General features: G+C 42.8%; 1 protein-coding gene across 2 annotated transcripts in view; it reads right to left on the reverse strand.

Annotated features, from left to right (window-relative positions):
• Positions 1–19,889, reverse strand: part of lrrtm4l1 (leucine rich repeat transmembrane neuronal 4 like 1) — a 58,884-nt gene that overhangs the window by 25,715 nt on the left and 13,280 nt on the right. Inside the window, exon 2 of one of the 2 annotated variants that reach the window (XR_006003353.2) lies at positions 2,895–4,611. Coding sequence is in view for 1 of the 2 variants with exons in the window: in XM_041898217.2 (XP_041754151.1) it covers positions 2,966–4,611 (1,646 nt within the window). In the remaining variant the exon portion in view is untranslated. The remainder of the gene's footprint in view (positions 1–2,894; positions 4,612–19,889) is intronic. The other variant, XM_041898217.2, reaches the window with a different exon arrangement.

The following is a 19,889-nucleotide window of genomic DNA, read 5'->3' on the forward strand; positions in this document are numbered from 1 at the left end:
CTTATGGGAAAATCCATGCATTGTCTGAGAGAAAACTCAGATTGAATTAAATGAAGTTGCAATCAGAAATAACATGCCAGCCTTTAAAGTTGAGTTAATCACTTTGCAGGTAATACGAGGTCTCTGTATCTCCATGGATTAAGGGCATAACGTGTTGACAGAGCGCAAAATAATTAGTCACGCAACAGCTCTCCTTGCCATAGAGGAGCTTAGCCAGTAAGAGGAATTTTAATGAATGGCTTGGTAGCTTGGTGCCTAAAGGTGCTTCATGAAATATTTCTAAAATAACTCACAAAAGGTGAGGCATATAAAAATTATTAGAAAAGGGTTCGTGTAGAATTAAAATTTGACGTTGGTGCCATGGGCGTATTGAAATATATGACTTATTATTTTATTACAATTATTGATGTTGGAGGCTTACTTAGCTGTACAGAGAGAGGCAAAACTCCTGCCAAAACAATTGGCAAACTGCAGTCAGCAGAAAGGGTAAATAATGTTAAAAGTGATCATTCACATGGATAACATGGGCTCTGTGGACTTGTTTTGTTTTGCAGCACTATCATAGCATCGTTAATTCAACCTGTAAACTCACAAGTGTGTGAATTTATTGACTCATTATACAAACCAAACATTTACAGGGTTTTAGTTTTCGCTTACTGTGATCTTTGGTTCCTTCCTGTGGAGTGTAATAAACAGATTGCTTTCTGTCACTTTTTCCTCTCCTCCTTCCAAAACGGTACCTCTCTGAGCATAAATAATCCCATTTTACTAAATCATTTCAGGTGCGTATCCATTGATAAAACAGTGCATCTGTACAGGGAAACATGCTTCCTGAGATCAAACATAGACGTGGTGTTGGTGGCTGGTGATTGTAATTACCCTGGTATTGGGTATAAATAAGTGCCTCATCCTGGCATGCCGGGGGCATCCATCTGCATTAAACAACCCTATCATAAGCTTTGGGATTACCCGTATCACTAAGGCTCTTTTATGATTACCATAAATCTTCCCAAAACAGGCGGGAGCTAACCGAATGCCCCTTCCACTATGCTATTTTATTAAACACACTATTGAGTTAAGCCACTGGAGAGGCTAAAGAAGGCTGTAGCTACTGCAGTCTGGCAGGCAGGGGGACCATGCGGCTCCTATAGGGCCACCGAGGCAGTTAAAGTGGCAATCAGCAGTTTAAATAATAACGAAGAATAATCCCCGCCCCTGTTTAGGTAAAAAGCTAAGGGATGGGTCTGGAGAAATATAACTACTCTCAAATTCATAGACAGAGCTATGGATGCAAGGATTGACCATTCATGATATCGACATTATAGTTTTAACCATGTTTTGAGGCTATTAAGTATTTATTTACATTTACTTTGTTTACAAACATTGGACTAAAACAAGCATATATTTGGTGTTTGAAGGGGTAGGACAGTTGAACTAAGCTCATGAGGCATTTAAAGTTATATTCTTCAAGAATCAATGGGTACATATCATTAATTTATAAGTCCATCATTTGATGTAGCAACTGCAGATTTGCCCTTTAAATAAACCACCAGTAATGGAAATCCAGCCATGGAGACTGGGAGCATGTTGATCTCAACCTCCTTTTTCTACCCTGCCACATTAGAAGACAGGCAGCCAGGGCAGGTCCAGTCGCTCTGTTATGGGGGATTCGACTAATGCTGATCAATACCTCATTAATCCATGTTGTGATTTGGCTTGAATAGACTTGGAGTTTGTTTTTTGGCATCTTATGAGTTGGAGAGCTTCACTTTTCAGTTAGGTCAAGACAGGGTTATGTACTGTAAACTAGCTAGTGGCCCTAAAATAATCCCTGCCTTGTCTTTAATTTTGGCCTTTAAAGAAAGACACCTATGGATTAAACACAAACACACACACACTTATTATGAGCGTAGTAAACATAATAAACACTCTTGTACACTAGCACACGCACAAAAAGCACACCAAAAAAAAAAGCACACAAAAAGCACACATACAGTAAAACACACACACAAACACCTATGTTGTGACTAATCTACAGTATATCTAAGCATCCAAGGAGCCAAGCCATGATGTCGTAGCAATGACTTATGTGAGACCTTAAAATATAAACAATAATTATTGTGCTTCAAAATGCTGCTTAAGCACAACGCTGAATGAAAAGAAGCTGATTGGTAAATTAACTATACAAACCAAAAACTAAACAAAGTGCATTAAAGCCAGAGAGCCGAACATGACACATGTGGCAGTGTAATAATGCAGCTCCCTGAACCTGAGCTAGGTTACCGTTGCCTCCTGGTTCTAAATTAAATGTTTACGTTTCCAGTGTCTGGTTCGATTTATGAATCAAAACCGCAGAAATTATTGAAAACCGTCAAGGTTCTAAGTCGCCCGTGTTATGAACCAAGATTCAAGGGTGCTTAGCCCAGTTTTTTTTAATATTTCCACACTATGAGGTCGAAATAACACCCTGAAACTGTCAAAATGATGATAATGCCCTTTTTGTGTAAGAGCTGTTTGAAAACAATGTCTGTAATTTCAGCCTGTTTAGGTGGGATGGAACTTTTGGCCCACGTGACATCACAATGCGATCTGAATATAATAGACCAATGACTGTTCATCTGGGTAAGGGGGTGGGCTCTAGACCATCCTATCAGCCAATCAGGGCTGTTCATGTAAAAATCTTCAAATGTATTTCCTAACGCCCACACGATCAGACTGAGCATTTGAAAGGACAAAGAAGGCTCAGGGAAATAAATGAATAAAACATTTTTGGGGAGTTATTTTCATTAAATAAACACACACAGTGATGTATTAGACATACAGTGATGATTTAAAAATGAAATTACAAAGGCTGCATGGGGGCTTTAACAGTCCATGCCTGATAAAGTATTTACCTCTCTCTCTTGAGCCTTTGTGTTTTTGCTTTTTAGGTGTTGTTTTTAAAGGCTGATGCGACGGGTCATACCTCGCATTCCCTGGAGCCAGAGATGCAGGTGCAGGAGCCAGTCCCGTTGCCGAGCACCTCCAAACCCTCCGGGGTGGCGGCCGGGTTGTAGCTCATGTAATACTCCTGCAGCTGGGAGCTCAGGTTCTGCTCTGGCTCGGGGCTCTTTTTCCGTCGCTTGCGGCCCACCACGGAGCTCTGCTGCAGGAGCCGTGCAGCGTTCGGATAGCGCCTCCACGACACATAGATGACGGTCAGGATGAGCGACATTGAGAAGAAGAGCGCCACGCTGCCCACCACTACTTTGTGGAAGGACATGAGCTCCAGCTCTGGGGGCTGAGTCACCACCAGGCTGCGGAGGGAGGGTGGAGCCTGGGGAGGGGAGTCTCTGGGGTCAATTCCTACCCGGCTTGGGAAGGTGGGGCGGGGAAGGGGCTGAGGCCGAGGTGGGAGTAGGGGGGCCAAGGTGGTAGGTGGAGGCAGGGGTGGAGGGGGGCTGGTGGGGGCAGGGGTTGGGTCGGGTGTCGTCTCAATGAAATCTGGGGTCGGGGAAGGAGTTTCTGTCTGGAAGTAGTCCATTTCCTCACAAATTCCGTTGTTCCTCGTAGCCTCCATGATCTTCTCTCCCTGGAGATGCTTTGGACTGCTGCATATCATGGTGGTGTCTTTAGTGCCTCGAAAGTTTCTCAGCCAAGCCACCAGGGGGCAGATGCCTGTCCCACAGTCCCACACGTTACCCGCCAGGCTGATGGAGGTCAGGGAGATCCAGGCAGACACTGCCTCCTGGGACACATTGGACAGCTTGTTGGACTCCAGGTTGAGGATCTGGAGGTTGGGCAGGCAGTGGAATACGGCTGGGTCCAGGGTCTGGATCTCGTTGCCAGACAGATCCAGTTTCTGCAGCGTGTGCCAGCTCCAGGGAAGGCCCTGGTTGACTGCTCGTATGCGGTTCCACTGCAGGTAGAGCGCCCGTAGGTTAGCAAGGCGTGGAAACAGAAAGAAGTTGATCCGGGAGAACTGGTTGTGCTCCAGGTGCAGCTCCATGAGCCTCTGCAGCCCCAGGAAGGTGGTCCTGGTGAGGGCCCGGAGACGGTTGTAGCCCAGGTCCAGAAACTCCAGGCTGCGACATTCCAGGAAGGCCCGGATGGGGATGTTGGTGAGGCCGTTGGAGCGGAGGTGGAGGTTCTGCAGCTTCCTCAGGCCGTGGAACTGCCCCGGCTGCAGCACCTGCAGCTTGTTGTAGGACAGGTCCAGGCTGCGGAGGTTGGGCACTCCGTGGAAGGTCGCGTTGTGGAGCTGAGAGATCTTGTTGGAGCTGAGGATCAGCTCTTTAAGCCTGCGGACCCCCTGGAAGGCCCGGCTGTCTAGAGCAGAGATCTGGTTGTGGTCCAGGTAGAGCCAGAGGAGCTGGTTGAGGTGGGCAAACTGGTAGGGGAGCAGCGTGTGAAGGTCATTGTAGCGAAGAGAGAGGCCTTGGCAGCCCACTGAGATGTTCTCAGGGACGTCTGAGAAGCCAGCTGACTCACAGTGGACGATTTTCCCCTCACAACGGCAGCTGTGGGGGCAGGTGCGTTCACCAGAGCAGAGCAGCAGTAGGGCCTGGAGGACGAGGAGCAGGAGGAGGAGGAGTGGGAGGTGCGCCAGTCGTCCATCACACAGCTTAGAACCTACGGATAGAGAGACAGAAAGTAAGAATTCCTCTCTTCTCTCCCTAATGCAAATAGATGGAAATACCCATAAAAGGATCAATATTAATGATTTTATAGTTTAATTAGAGTACGTTCATCATGGCCACATTCAAGGACGTTCCGTACCTTGTAAAAGGACATTCTGAAAAAGATTTTATTTGAAATTAATACATATAAGTAAACACCCTATACATCATGTTTTCATATTCTCGTGGCAATCAATTTGAAATTAGAGCATTATGAATATTATACTTTCAAGGTCTGTTGCTAGACAGCAGAGCCAAAAAAATTGCTATATTTGCTATGACAAAGTGCACACACACAATGTTTGTTTTGGGTAATTGTTGTGTTCTCTTTTCACCCCGGTGAACCTGTGCAGGGCTCATTGTCTTGTGTTACAGCTATTTGCATTTCTAATGCTGAAGCAGACAGCACACAGACTACAGGCCTATGCCCTGATAAACTAGTCAGGAGACAAGACCCTACTTGTCTTGACACATAACACTCCTCTCACCCCCTCTGTGATTCAACGCTTTGATCCTATTCTTCTCTGCTTTGTTCTCTTTGTGCAGCAGACAATAACGTCTTGTCCCCATTTTAAACCATTTGCTAGGAAACAAGAACAACCGTAAATGTAGCTCTAATTGAGGCACATTGCTGCCTGCTGTATGATGTCTTCCCTTTGTGCATAATGACAGTGTGACGTGACAGTGAGCAAAAACTGTCGTGCAGGCAGAAGACAGGCTGAGGTAACAACAGGATGGGGCTGTTCAGTTGAGCTCCCTCCTTTGACACACTTTGACCTGACAGCCTCTTATTCTAGTCCCTGGTTGGGCTGGTTTGACAGTGGCCTTGGAACATACTATCATAGGTCTGGTTCCCCTAAGTGAGTCAGATTCAATTCCAGATGGACAAAGAAGCCACTTTATTAAATGTCAACTTGGCCTCCTGATATCAGACATGTCATTGAATTCCCTTGAGCACTGATGTGTGTCTATAAAGTGGCCCCTTCAGCTGGATTGCTACTTCAAAGTAATCAAGGAGGTCTGTAGGTTATGCATGGATGTGTGTGATCAGAGGCTCCGTACAGTATATTGACATGGGGCACCTGATCAGAGCAGCCCATTCTCTATGGCAGTGTTCCTCGCTCGATATCAGTGAGGACAAAAATGTGTAACAATTCTCTTTTTACTGAGTCTTAATTACCTAACTGGCACACCATGCCACTGATGAATGCTAGTTATCATGCCCTCAAGGACTTGTGCCCAATGAAACTATTGAATATTCTAAAATCCGCATTAAGAAAATATGTGCATTTTCCCACCAGTGGTGTGTTTCCACCAAACTGACCTGTTGCGGATAAAAATCAGTGCGCGATGAGGTAGCGCACACAAAAAGTTTTATTTTACTGAATAAAAATTGAAAGTTCAATGTGTTTCTATCGTATTTTCAACTCTACCAATAGTTTTGTCACAAAAACTGTTGCGCTAAATAGCAAATGTGCTATTCTGGTCTTGGCACATGCACTCTAGCCAACAGCTCGCACAGTACGTGTAGGCTGTGCGGGTAGGCTAGTTTACATGATGAGATAATTATGGACAAGAGCGAAAATATTTGTATTTGTCAAACGGCAGTCAAGCATCGATCATCATGTCACCAGAATAAGACCCTCAATATTTATTGGAAAGTAGCATCAAGCTTATCACCATGCACTTTCACCACCTTGTGAATTTCATCATAATTTATTTAATCTGTGTCTCCAAGTTTCTTTGATATGATAGTTATTATATCAATATTTGCGCATAATGGCATTTCCACCGCCATTTCTCGAAAAATTTATTTTACAGACACAAAAAGATCTCACCATGTCAAACAAACAAATGATCTGTCAGCGTTTATGAAATGTTACCTAAACTTACTGTTTCCATCACAGCTGTCGGGATTTTCTTAAATACAGCATGAATGTACTCGCATAAAAACTGTTGATAGAAATGTGGTTATAATAACTAGAATTTCCCTTAATAAAGTAGCTATCAGCAAAGTTAGTGCTAGTAAGAAAAGACAAGCAAGTGTTGTTCAAAAAAGCAAGGGTGTTTTTCAAACATGAAATTAAATACCAACCTTTGCTGCTGTTTAAGAAAATTGAAAAATCTAAAGACTATTTCCAGTAAGTGCAGGTTTTCCTTTTTCCAATGGAATATCAATCTCTCATTCAAAATGTCCTTACCTGTATAGTGATGCAACAGCTCACTCATGAAAAGACGTATTGTTTTCATTATTTCATAATGGTATGTAAATGTTGTACTTGTCTGGGATTTGAATTGCAATTACATTCTGTGCCCCCTCAGTATTTCATAATGTTCTGACCTTGGTGGTTTGAGTGTCCACTGCCCACACTATTACCTTACATTGGCTTCCGTGTCTATTTAATAACAGCACTGTACACATACTGGACATGAAGAAACAGGCTTCTGCCTTTTACAACTCTGATCAGAGTTCTTGCTTGGTCTTTGATGAACAAATGAGCTGATGCCTTCTGGGATTTTTCTGCCATTGAAATCCTTGGGCGGGACGCCTAAACGTTTTTTCAGGACGTATTAGTCCTATTTATATATATATATATATATATATATATATATATATATATATATATATATACATATACAGTTGAAGTCGGAAGTTTACATACACTTAGGTTGGAGTCATTAAAACTCGTTTTTCAACCACTCCACAAATTTCTTGTTCACAAACTATAGTTTTGGCAAGTCGGTTAGGACATCTACTTTGTGCATGACACAAGTAATTTTTCCAACAATTGTTTACAGACAGATTATTTCACTTATAATTCACTGTATCACAATTCCAGTGGGTCAGAAGTTTACATACACTATGTTGACTGTGCCTTTAAACAGCTTGGAAAATTCCAGAAAATGATGTCATGGCTTTAGAAGCTTAATTTGAGTCAATTGGAGGTGTACCTGTGGATGTATTTCAAGGCCTACCTTCAAACTCAGTGCCTCTTTGCTTGACATCATGGGAAAATCAAAAGAAATCAGCCAAGACCTCAGAAAAACAATTGTAGACCTCCAGAAGTCTGGTTCATCCTTGGGAGCAATTTCCAAACGCCTGAACTTTGAACATCCCACGGAGCACCATTAAATCCATTATAAAAAAATGGAAAGAATATGGCACCACAACAAACCTGCCAAGAGAGGGCCGCCCACCAAAACTCACGGACCAGGCAAGGGGGGCATTAATCAGAGAGGCAACAAAGAGACCAAAGATAACCCTGAAGGAGCTGCAAAGCTCCACAGCGGAGATTGGAGTATCTGTCCATAGGACCACTTTAAGCCGTACACTCCACAGAGCTGGGCTTTACAGAAGAGTGGCCAAAAAAAAGACATTGCTTTAAGAAATAAATAAGCAAACACGTTTGGTGTTCGCCAAAAGGCATGTGGGAGACTCCCCAAACATATGGAAGAAGGTACTCTGGTCAGATGAGACTCAAATTGAGCTTTTTAGCCATCAAGGAAAACGCTATGTCTGGCGCTAACCCAACACCTCTCATCACCCCGAGAACACCATCCCCACAGTGAAGCATGGTTGTGGCAGGGACTGGGAAACTGGTCAGAGATGAAGCAATGATGGATGGCGCTAAATACAGGGAAATTATTGAGGGAAACCTGTTTCAGTCTTCCAGAGATTTGAGACTGGGAGGGAGGTTCACCTTCCAGCAGGACAATGACCCTAAGCATACTGCTAAAGCAACACTCGAGTGGTTTAAGGGGAAACATTTAAATGTCTTGGAATGGCCTAGTCAAAGCCCAGACCTCAATCCAATTGAGAATATATGGTATGACCACTTTAACGTGGCGCAGTGGTCTAAGGCACTGCATCGCAGTGCTAACTGTGCCACTAGAGATCCTGGTTCGAATCCAGGCTCTGTCGTAGCCGGCCGTGACCGGGAGACTCATGGGCGGCGCACAATTGGCCCAGTGTCGTCCAGGGTAGGGGAGGGAATGGCCGGCAGGGATGTAGTTCAGTTGATAGAGCATGGCGTTTGCAACGCCAGGGTTGTGGGTTCGATTCCCACGGAGGGCCAGTATAAAAAAATAAAAATATGTATTCACTAACTGTAAGTCGCTCTGGATAAGAGCGTCTGCTAAATGACTAAAATGTAAATGTATGACTTAAAGATTGCTGTACACCAGCGGAACCCATCCAACTTGAAGGAGCTGGAGCAGTTTTGCCTTGAAGAATGGGCAAAAATCCCAGTGGCTAGATGTGCCAAGCTTATAGATACATACAGCAGCTGTAATTGCTGTAAAAGGTGGCTCTACAAAGTATTAACTTGGGGGGGGGGGGTATGAATAGTTATGCACGCTCAAGTTTTCATTTTTTTTGTCTTATATCTTGTGTGTTTCACCCCAAAAAATATTTTGCATCTTCAAAGTGGTAGGCATGTTGTGTAAATGAAATGATACAAACCCCCCAAAAATCAATTTTAATTCCAGGTTGTAAGGCAACAAAATAGGAAAAATGCCCAGGGGGGTGAATACTTTCGCAAGCTACTGTAACTCTGCTGCAGAGGATAAGTCCATTAGAGTTACCAGCCTCAGAAATTGCAGCCCAAATAAATGCTTCACAGAATCAAGTAACGGACACATCTCAAAGTAAACTGTTCAGATGGTACTGTGTGAATCAGGCCTTCATGATCGAATTGCTGCAAAGAAACCACTACTAAAGGACACCAATAATAAGAAGAGACCTGCTTGGGCCAAGAAAAACAAGCAATGATCATTAGACCGGTGGAAATGTGTCCTTTGGTCTGGAGTCCAAATTTGAGATTTTTGGTTCAAACCGCCGTGTCTTTGTGAGACGCGGTGTGGGTGAACGGATGATCTCCATGTGTAGTTCCCACCGTAAAGCATGGAGGGGGAGGTGTTATGGTGTGGGGGAGCTTTGCTGGTAACACTGTCTGTGATTTATTTAGAATTCAAGGCACACTTAACCAGCATGGCTCCCACTGCATTCTGTAGCGATACGCTATCCCATCTGGTTTGGGTTTAGTGGGAATATCATTTGTTTTTAACAGGACACTGACCCAACACACCTCCAGGCTGTGTAAGGGCTATTTTACCAAGAAGGAGAGTGATGGAGTGCTGCATCAGATGACCTGGCCTCCACAATCCCCCGACCTCAAACCAATTGAGATGGTTTGGGATGAGTCGGACGGCAGAGTGAAGGAAAAGCAGCCAACAAGTGCTCAGCATATGTGGGAACTCCTTCAAGACTGTTGGAAAAGCATTCCAGGTGAAGCTGTTTGAGTGAATGCCAAGAGTGTGCAACACTGTCATCAAGGCAAAGGGTGGCTATTTGAAGAATCTCAAATATAAAATACATTTTGATTTGTTTCACACTTTTTTCGTTACTACATGATTCCATATGTGTTATTTCATAGTTTTGACGTCTTCACCATTATTCTACAATTTAAAAATAGTAAAAATAAAGAAAATCCCTTGAATGAGTAGGTGTGTCCAAACTTTTGACTAGTACTGTATATATATAAAGTGCATTCAGAAAGTATTCAGACCCCTTGACTTTTCCACATTTTGTTACGTTACAGCCTTATTCTAAAATGGATTACATTTTTGAAAAATCCATTCAATATACACACAATACTCGATAATGGCAAAGCAAAAACTGGTTTTTAGAAATGTTTGCAAATTTATTTAAAATAAAAAACTGAAATATCACATTCACAAGTCTTCAGACCCTTTACTCAGTACTTTGTTGAAGCACCTTTGGCAGCGATTACAGCCTCAATTCTTCTTGGGTATGACGCTACATGCTTGGAAAACCTGTATTTGGTGAGTTTCTCCCATTCTTCTCTGCAGATCCTCTCAAGCTCTGTCAGATTGAATTGGGAGCGTCGCTGCACAGCTATTTTCAGGTCTCTCCAGAGATGTACGATTGGGTTCAAATCCGGGCTCTGGCTGGGCCACTCATGGACATTCAGACTTATACCGAAGCCACTCCTGCATTGTCTTGGCTGTGTGCTTATGGTTGTTGTCCTATTGGAAGGTGAACCTTCACCCCAGTTTGAGGTCCTGAGCTCTCTGGAGCAGGTTTTCATCAAGGATCTCTCTGTACTTTGCTCTGTTCATCTTTCACATCTTTTCCTGACTAGTCTCCCAGTCCCTGCCGCTGAAAACATCCCCACAGCATGATGCTGCCACCACCATGCTTCACCGTAGGGATGGTGCCAGGTTTCCTACAGATGTGAAACTTGGCATTCAGGCCAAAGAGTTCAATCTTGGTTTCATCAGACCAGAGAATCTTGTTTCTCATGGTCTGAGAGTCCTTTAGATGCCTTTTGGCAAACTCCAAGCGGGCTGTCATGTGCCTTTTACTGAGGAGCGGCTCCGTCTGGCCACTCTACCATAAAGGCCTGATTGGTGGAGTGCTGCAGAGATAGTTGTTTTTCTGGAAGGTTCTCCCATCTCCACAGAGGAACTCTGTGGAGCTCTGTCAGAGTGACCATCGGGTTCTTGGTCACCTCCCTGACCATGGCCCTTCTCCCCCGATTGCTCTTTTTGGCCGGGCAGCCAGCTCTAGGAAGAGTCTTGGTGGTTACAAACTTTTTCCATTTTAGAATGATGGAGGCCACTGTGTTCTTGGGGACCTTTAATGCTGTATACATTTTTTAGTACCCTTCCCCAGATCTCTGCCTTGACACAATCCTGTTTCGGAGCTCTACTGCCAATTCCTTCGACCTCATAACTTTTTTTTTTTTTTTTTATTTATGTTTTTTTTTGTTTTTTTTGTTTTTTGGGGGTGGGGTGGATCAGCTTAATATTGCAGATACAGTGGGGGAAAAAAGTATTTAGTCAGCCACCAATTGTGCAAGTTCTCCCACTTAAAAAGATGAGAGAGGCCTGTAATTTTCATCATAGGTACACGTCAACTATGACAGACAAATTGAGAAAAAAAATTCCAGAAAATCACATTGTAGGATTTTTTATGAATTTATTTGCAAATTATGGTGGAAAATAAGTATTTGGTCACCTACACACAAGCAAGATTTCTGGCTCTCACAGACCTGTTACTTCATCTTTAAGAGGCTCCTCTGTCCTCCACTCGTTACCTGTATTAATGGCACCTGTTTGAACTTGTTATCAGTATAAAAGACACCTGTCCACAACCTCAAACAGTCACACTCCAAACTCCACTATGGCCAAGACCAAAGAGCTGTCAAAGGACACCAGAAACAAAATTGTAGACCTGCACCAGGCTGGGAAGACTGAATCTGCAATAGGTAAGCAGCTTGGTTTGAGGAAATCAACTGTGGGAGCAATTATTAGGAAATGGAAGACATACAAGACCACTGATAATCTCCCTCGATCTGGGGCTCCATGCAAGATCTCACCCCGTGGGGTCAAAATGATCACAAGAACGGTGAGCAAAAATCCCAGAACCACACGGGGGGACCTAGTGAATGACCTGCAGAGAGCTGGGACCAAAGTAACAAAGCCTACCATCAGTAACACACTATGCCGCCAGGGACTCAAATCCTGCAGTGCAGACGTGTCCCCCTGCTTAAGCCAGTACATGTCCAGGCCCGTCTGAAGTTTGCTAGAGTGCATTTGGATGATCCAGAAGAGGATTGGGAGAATGTCATATGGTCAGATGAAACCAAAATAGAACTTTTTGGTAAAAACTCAACTCGTCGTGTTTGGAGGACAAAGAATGCTGAGTTGCATCCAAAGAACACCATACCTACTGTGAAGCATGGGGGTGGAAACATCATGCTTTGGGGCTGTTTTTCTGCAAAGGGACCGGGACGACTGATCCGTGTAAAGGAAAGAATGAATGGGGCCATGTATTGTGAGATTTTGAGTGAAAACCTCCTTCCATCAGCAAGGGCATTGAAGATGAAACGTGGCTGGGTCTTTCAGCATGACAATGATCCCAAACACACTGCCCTGGCAACGAAGGAGTGGCTTCGTAAGAAGCATTTCAAGGTCCTGGAGTGGCCTAGCCAGTCTCCAGATCTCAACCCCATAGAAAATCTTTGGAGGGAGTTGAAAGTCCATGTTGCCCAGCGACAGCCCCAAAACATCACTGCTCTAGAGGAGATCTGCATGGAGGAATGGGCCAAAATACCAGCAACAGTGTGTGAAAACCTTGTGAAGACTTACAGAAAATGTTTGACCTGTGTCATTGCCAACAAAGGGTATATAACAAAGTATTGAGAAACTTTTGTTATTGACCAAATACTTATTTTCCACCATAATTTGCAAATAAATTCATAAAAAATCCTACAATGTGATTTTCTGGATTTGTTTTTCTCATTTTGTCTGTCATAGTTGACGTGTACCTATGATGAAAATTACAGGCCTCTCTCATCTTTTTAAGTGGGAGAACTTGCATAATTGGTGGCTGACTAAATACTTTTCCCCCCCACTGTATATATATATATCGACCTCATAACTTGGTTTTTGCTCTGACATGCACTGACAACTTTGGGACCTTATATAGACAGATGTGTGCCTTTCTAAATCATGTCCAATCAATTGAATTTACCACAGGTGGACTTCAATCAAGTTGTAGAAGCATCTCAAGGATGATCAATGGAAACAGGATGTACCTGAGCTCAATTTTGAGTTGCATAGCAAAGGGTCTGAATACTTATGTAAATAAGGTATTTCTGTTTTTATTTTTTAACAAAAATGGAATAGCCTTCATTTCTCAGAACAAGAATAGACTGACGAGTTTCAGAAGAAAGTTATTTGTTTCTGGCCATTTTGAGCCTGTAATCGAACTCACAATTGCTGATGCTCCAGATACTCAACTAGCCTCAAGAAGGCCAGTTTTATTGCTTCTTTAATCAGCACAACAGTTTTCAGCTGTGCTAACATAATTGCAAAAGGGTTTTCTAATGATCAATTAGCCTTTTAAAATGATAAACTTGGATTAGCAAACACAACGTGCCATTGGAACACAAGACTGATGGTTGCTGATAATTGGCCTCTGTACGCCTATGTAGATATTCCATTAAAAATCAACCGTTTTAAGCTACAATAGCCCTTTACAACATTAACAATGTCTACACTGTATTTCTGATCAATTTGATGTTATTTTCATGGACAAAAAAAAGATTTTCTTTCGGAAACAAGGACATTTCTAAGTGACCCCAAACTTTTGAACGGTAGTGTATTTCTGTATAAATTTGCAAAAATTTCAAAAAACATGTTTTCACTTTGTCATTATGGGGTATTGTGTGTAAAAAATAAATACAATAAATATTTAATTTTGTATTCAGGCTGTAACACAACAAAATGTGGACTAAGTCAAGGGGTATGAATACTTTCTGAAGGCACTCAGTAGCCAGTTTATTAGGTACACCACCCTGTACACGAAAATGGCTAGCTCCTATGCTATATAATGCAGGCAGACACGCATCAAGGGACTCAGTTACTGTTCGATTTAACATTAGAACTGGCAAAATGAGTGACCTAAGCGACGCCAGTGGGCACACAATCCCCAACACTGGACAACTGAGGAGTGGAAAAACATTGCCTGGTCTGACGAATCCCGTTTCCTGTTGTGTCATGCTGATGGCAGAGTCAGGATTTGGCGTAAGCAGCATTAGTTCATGGCCCAATCCCGCCTGGTGTCAATTGTACAGGCTGGTGGCGGTGGTATAATGGTGTGGGGAATGTTTTCCTGGCACACATTAGGTCCCTTGATCCCAATTGAGCAATGTTTCAATGCCCCGGAGAATTCAGGCTGATCTGGAGGCAATATGCAACAATTTAAAGATTTTATTGAGTTACAGTTCATATAAGGAAATCAGTCAATTGAAATAAATTCATTAGGCCCTAATCTATGAATTTCACATGACTGGGAATACATATATGCATCTGTTGGTCACAGATACCTTAAAAAAAAGGTAGGGGCGTGGATCAGAAAACCAGTTACTATCTGGTGTGACCACCAATTGCCTCATGCAGCGTGGCACATCTCCTTCGCATAGAGTTGATCAGGCTGTTGATTGTGGCCTGTGAAATGTTGTCCCACTATTCTTCAATGGCTGTGTGAAGTTACTGGATATTGGGGGATCTTGAACACGCTGTCGTACACGTCAATCCAGAGCATCCCAAACATGCTCAGTGAGTGACATGGCTGGAGAGTCTGCAGGCCTTGGAAGAACTGGGACATTTTTAGCTTCCAGGAATTATGTACAGATCCTTACGACATGGGGCCGTGCATTATCATGCTGAAACATGAGGTGATGGTCGGCGGATGAATGGCACAACAATGGGCCTCAGGATCTCATCATGGTATCTCTGTGCATTCAAATTGCCATCGATAAAATGCAATTGTGTTCGTTGTCTGTGGCTTATGCCTGCCCATACCATAACCCCACCGCCACCATGGGGCACATTGTTCACAATGTTCATATCAGAAAACCGCTCGCCCACACAACGCCATACACTGCCCAGTACAGTTGAAACTGGGATTCATCCATGAGGACCACACTTCTCCAGCGTGCCAGTGACCACTGAAGGTAAGCATTTGCCCACTGAAGTCGGTTACGACGCCAAACTGCAGTCAGGTCAAGACCCTAGTGAGGATGAGCTTCCCTGAGAAGGTTTCTGACAGTTTGTGCAGAAATTCTTTGGTTGTGTAAACCCACAGTTTCATCCGGGTAGCTGGTCTTAGACGATGCCGCAGTTGAAGGAGCCGGATCTGAAGGTCCTGGGCTGGCGTGGTTACACGTGGTCTGTGGTTGTGAGGCCGGTTGGAAATACTGCCAAATTCTTTAAAACAATGATGGAGGCAGCTTCTGGTAGAGAAATTAACATTAAATTATCTGGCAACAGCTCTGGTGGACATTCTCGCAGTCAGCATGACAATTGCACGATCCCTCAAAACTTGAGACATCTGTGGCATTGTGTTGTGTGACAAAACTGCACATTTTAGAGTGGCCTTTTATTGTCCCCAGCACAAGGTGGACCTGTGTAATGATCATGTTGTTTAATCAGTATTCTTGATATGCCACACCTGTCAGGTGGATGGATTATCTTGGCAAATGAGAAATGCTCACTAACAGGGATGTAAACAAATTTGTGCACAACATTTGAGAGAAATAAGCTTTTTGTGCATATAGAACATTTCTGGGATCTTTTATTTCAGCTCATAAAACATGGAACCAGCATTTTACGTGTTGCGTTTCTATTTTTGTTCAGTGTATACATACTTTAGAATTACATTTTCGGGATGGAAAAACGCTTTTAACTTAACTTAAACTACTAAAACCAGATATAAAGTATGTAGAAAAGGTAAACAACCTATATATTTTTTTATAATATTTGAGAACTAACAATCACCAAAATAAAAGCTAGACAGTCAGAGATAATTTAAAATGTAGCAGTATGTTATTATGTTTGAACAAAATAACACAGCATTAGCCATGGCAAAATGCATAGAATTGCAGGAAATTAGCTTTAAACTGCAACATTTTCTCTCAGCTCCATGGTAGAATGTGTAGAATCGCAGGAAATTAGCTTTATAACTGCAACATTTTCTCTAGGCTCGATGGCAAAATGTGTAGAATTGCAGGAAATTAATCAAAAATGTATCTCAGCTCCATGGAGAAATTTTTACATTGTAAAAAATTGGCTTAAAAAATGAAATAAAAAATGTCTACACTGCGAAAATGTTCTCTCAAATTCAGCTGCGCCGACGGGCTGACCTTGCCTATTGCCACACCCCCTGCAACGCCCACTAACTAAGCCCTTTTTGATCTAGAAAAAACCCTGGCCTTGTTATATTTTTCATCTCACAGTCCTTTGGTTCTGGATTTCAGTTGCCCTTCATCCTTGTAAACATGTTTAAACTCTGACAAACAAGTATTAGGGATGTGACAAATGTAAAAAATGTTTTAACATTTTAACTACCATCATAAAATGATGTGATTTCACAATTCAGATATGGTCCTGCGTATGACCGCTAGGGGGCAATGCAGTTGAAATCTACCGCAGTCCTGGCTACCTACCAGACGGCGCTCACTTAATGCCGTTTTAGGTTCTCTTCTGTGTGCCTCTCCTCCATGTTCTCAGTTGTCAGTACATGGGACATGTCCCACTTCTCATCAATGTGAAGGCTCATTGCAGTGATGTATGACGGCATGTTCATAGACATCCAACAATCTGTTGTTAATGCCACGTATGGTGTTTGAGAGCTCGCGTTTTGTACTTGCAGAGCAATCATTGTACAATTTCTCCATCCAGGCCATCACGGTTTTTTGACATGGCATCTTGTAGTCTGGTTCTAGACATACCATTAGGGTATTGAAGCCGACATCCTCTACCATTGACAATGGCTGCATATCAACTGCAATCAGCACTGTGATTTTCTCACTTCGTCCCTTATCGCACTGCTGCCAGCAACGGTTTGGGTCTCACGTTGCCTCCCTTTCAGCATTGCACCTGTAGCCTACTGCCACTCTAACTCAGTTCCAACTCGCAAAGTTTGCATTTCATTACTTTGTCATTTAACTTCTCAAAGTACTGCTATAGAGGATTTTGCTGCTGTGACTTCCCTGTCTTACTCTCTGCTAACTGTTAATGATGATGAATAATTAATATCTAAAAAGATGCATAACTCCTCCTACTTAGGCCTATAGCATTGTTGCATTAGGTATTTGTAAAATAAAAAATACATGTTTTACCTTTATGATGATGATCAGGACCTGTTAGTGGTAGTTTTGTGATAACTGCACTGTGATTTTAAACGTTTAAACGTCATACCCCTAACAAGTATGGTCACAAAATTATCAGTATCCAATTTGAGGCTGTGATTGATCAGCCACCCATTGCAGCCCAGAATAACCCTGATATTCTGAGGCTGGCTTTCAAAGATGAGGTATCAAAATGAAACTCATTACAGGAGAGAATTCCCATAATTATCTGGCTCATAGTTGTAGAAAGAACACCTCTGTGAGAAAAATTCATCCAGCCTGCAATACTTCTTCCAGTTTATGAAATTATGATTCAAAATGTGTTGGAAATTATGATTAAAGCTTCTGTGTGTAAATGAAGCTCTGAGGTCCTCAAACTGATACAGTATGCAAAGCAAGCGCCCTCACCTTCATTAAGAGTACACCAACAGAGCCGGCCAAGCATCCACTGCAATTTACAGACTCATCACTTTTACCTAAATGGTAACGGTTAGCACATCCCTCAATGAGCCTACAGAGAACCCTCTCTTCCATGAAATAACTTACAGATCATTTGGTGGCTTGCATTAGCACACGTGCCTCTCAATAGGGGCCTATGCTATAACGGGGGAAATCAATAGAGACACATATGGACATACTTCAACCACCGGGACAATTCTCCAGGTGTAATATATAATCCAGGGTCGGACCATTCTCTCGTGCTTCGGTCTCATTGATGCCTCCGCAGGACGGCTACGCTAATTAGCACACGTTGGCTCAACATAGATCTCTGAACGGACGTGGAGCGATAAAATCCAGTGGAAGTGTCTTTATTGTGCTCCCTCTGGGGCTTGTAAAGATCACCAGGCAGAGAGATGTGGCCATTACTGGTCATTAAACATGGTGTACTGTTCAGACGTAACCTGATTTCCCCCCCCTCACATAGATCTGACATAATATAGGGCCTGCCAGGAGTCCCCCTTCCCAATGTGGGGCCAATGCTCTCTAGAAACCACTTGCCATAAACAGAGATGAATCAACAAGCCTGTGAGATAAATAGAGTAAACAAATTGTTATGCCATTGCCTGCCTCTGTAGGCATACCAACAGGAATTAACAAAGAACATGAGAGGTGCAATGACAAAGGACTACAATTACTTACAGACACACAAGAGCACACACAAACACGGGAGCACACACACACAAACTTACTTTATATTCATCACAACGCTTAGCTAACATTATCATTACATAAAGTACCCCCAGCCAAGGTTTTATCTGGCACCCTCTCTATCCAATGATGTAATAGAGTTAAGCTACTTTTCAATCTGATTTCAGAATGAACAAATTGAGCTTGTGCCTCCCAATGCTCTAATTCTGCTACAAACATCGAGAGGGAAATATCATAAAATGATGCACACTGACAGCTCAACTTATTCTAATGTCATTGTCAACAACAACATTCTACTTCAAGGCCGTTGCATAATGTTAGTACATTCCACAGAACCTTCTTTACTAAGTCAAAGGCATGAAACAAGGTTATGGTGTAAGCACGGCTACCACCTCAGGGTTGCACTGCAGATAGAAATCTATCCAAATTCCACCCGCTTCTCCCTGTTGCTAAAATACATTGATGGCATCGAGCTCCTCCAAGGTTAGTTCATTTAAAAGCAACTCATTTAAAATCGTCTAAGAGGCTGGCCCTTTCATAAGACTGGGTTGGATTCTGGCAGCCATGGCAGAGTCAGCTTTCGTCTTCCTTGGCGGGGCGACAAGTTGATATTTCATTTGAATGCACAGTGCTCTTGTGGTGAGCTGACGCAAAGGCTATTACCCAGAGTGCCCATGTGAGCAGAGTGGCCAGCACCGTGGAACACTTCAGAGAACCAAAAAATATGACATATAGCCTAACCCCTCAGCATAGAGCATGGGTCAGGTATGGTATTGTATGGAATGTGCAAAATACATAGGGCCCTCCCTATTCAATCACTCTCAGTAATAGGTTTCCTGGATAAGTAGAAATCCATATGGACATTGCACTACTAGCAATGGGGAAAGAAAATGTGATCTCAATATGTTTTATTTCTAATGTGCCTTTGAAATGAAGAATAAGATACAATTTGAGTATGTCAGAGCTCATTAAAACACTTAAATGTCAGTGAATAGAACGTCTCTGGTATTCCACCCTGAGCTGCTGCTTACATGGAAACATGCTCTCCTCTATAGTGGGTAATTACTAGAGGTGGGGTTACAAAGGGTTACGGGAGGTAGGGGCTTCAAAGACAAACAAAATGGAGGAATGACCGTCACCTTGTAAAGGTACAATGCCAAGATCAAACACTTCATTTATAGTAGATTTTACCTAAGGCTAACTCAACAAGTGGATAAGGAATAGATGCAAGATAATTCATAGTCTAGATTTATTATCTTAACATCGATAGTGTCTCCTTGCGACACAGGAGCAGAGAGCTTAAATTATGCATTAGTGCTGAGCCAAGCTCTGGCTTAGTAGCACTATATGTGATATACTG

The sequence above is a fragment of the Coregonus clupeaformis genome, chromosome 15 (genome assembly GCF_020615455.1).
Source record: "Coregonus clupeaformis isolate EN_2021a chromosome 15, ASM2061545v1, whole genome shotgun sequence".
Taxonomy (NCBI): Eukaryota; Metazoa; Chordata; class Actinopteri; order Salmoniformes; family Salmonidae; genus Coregonus; species Coregonus clupeaformis.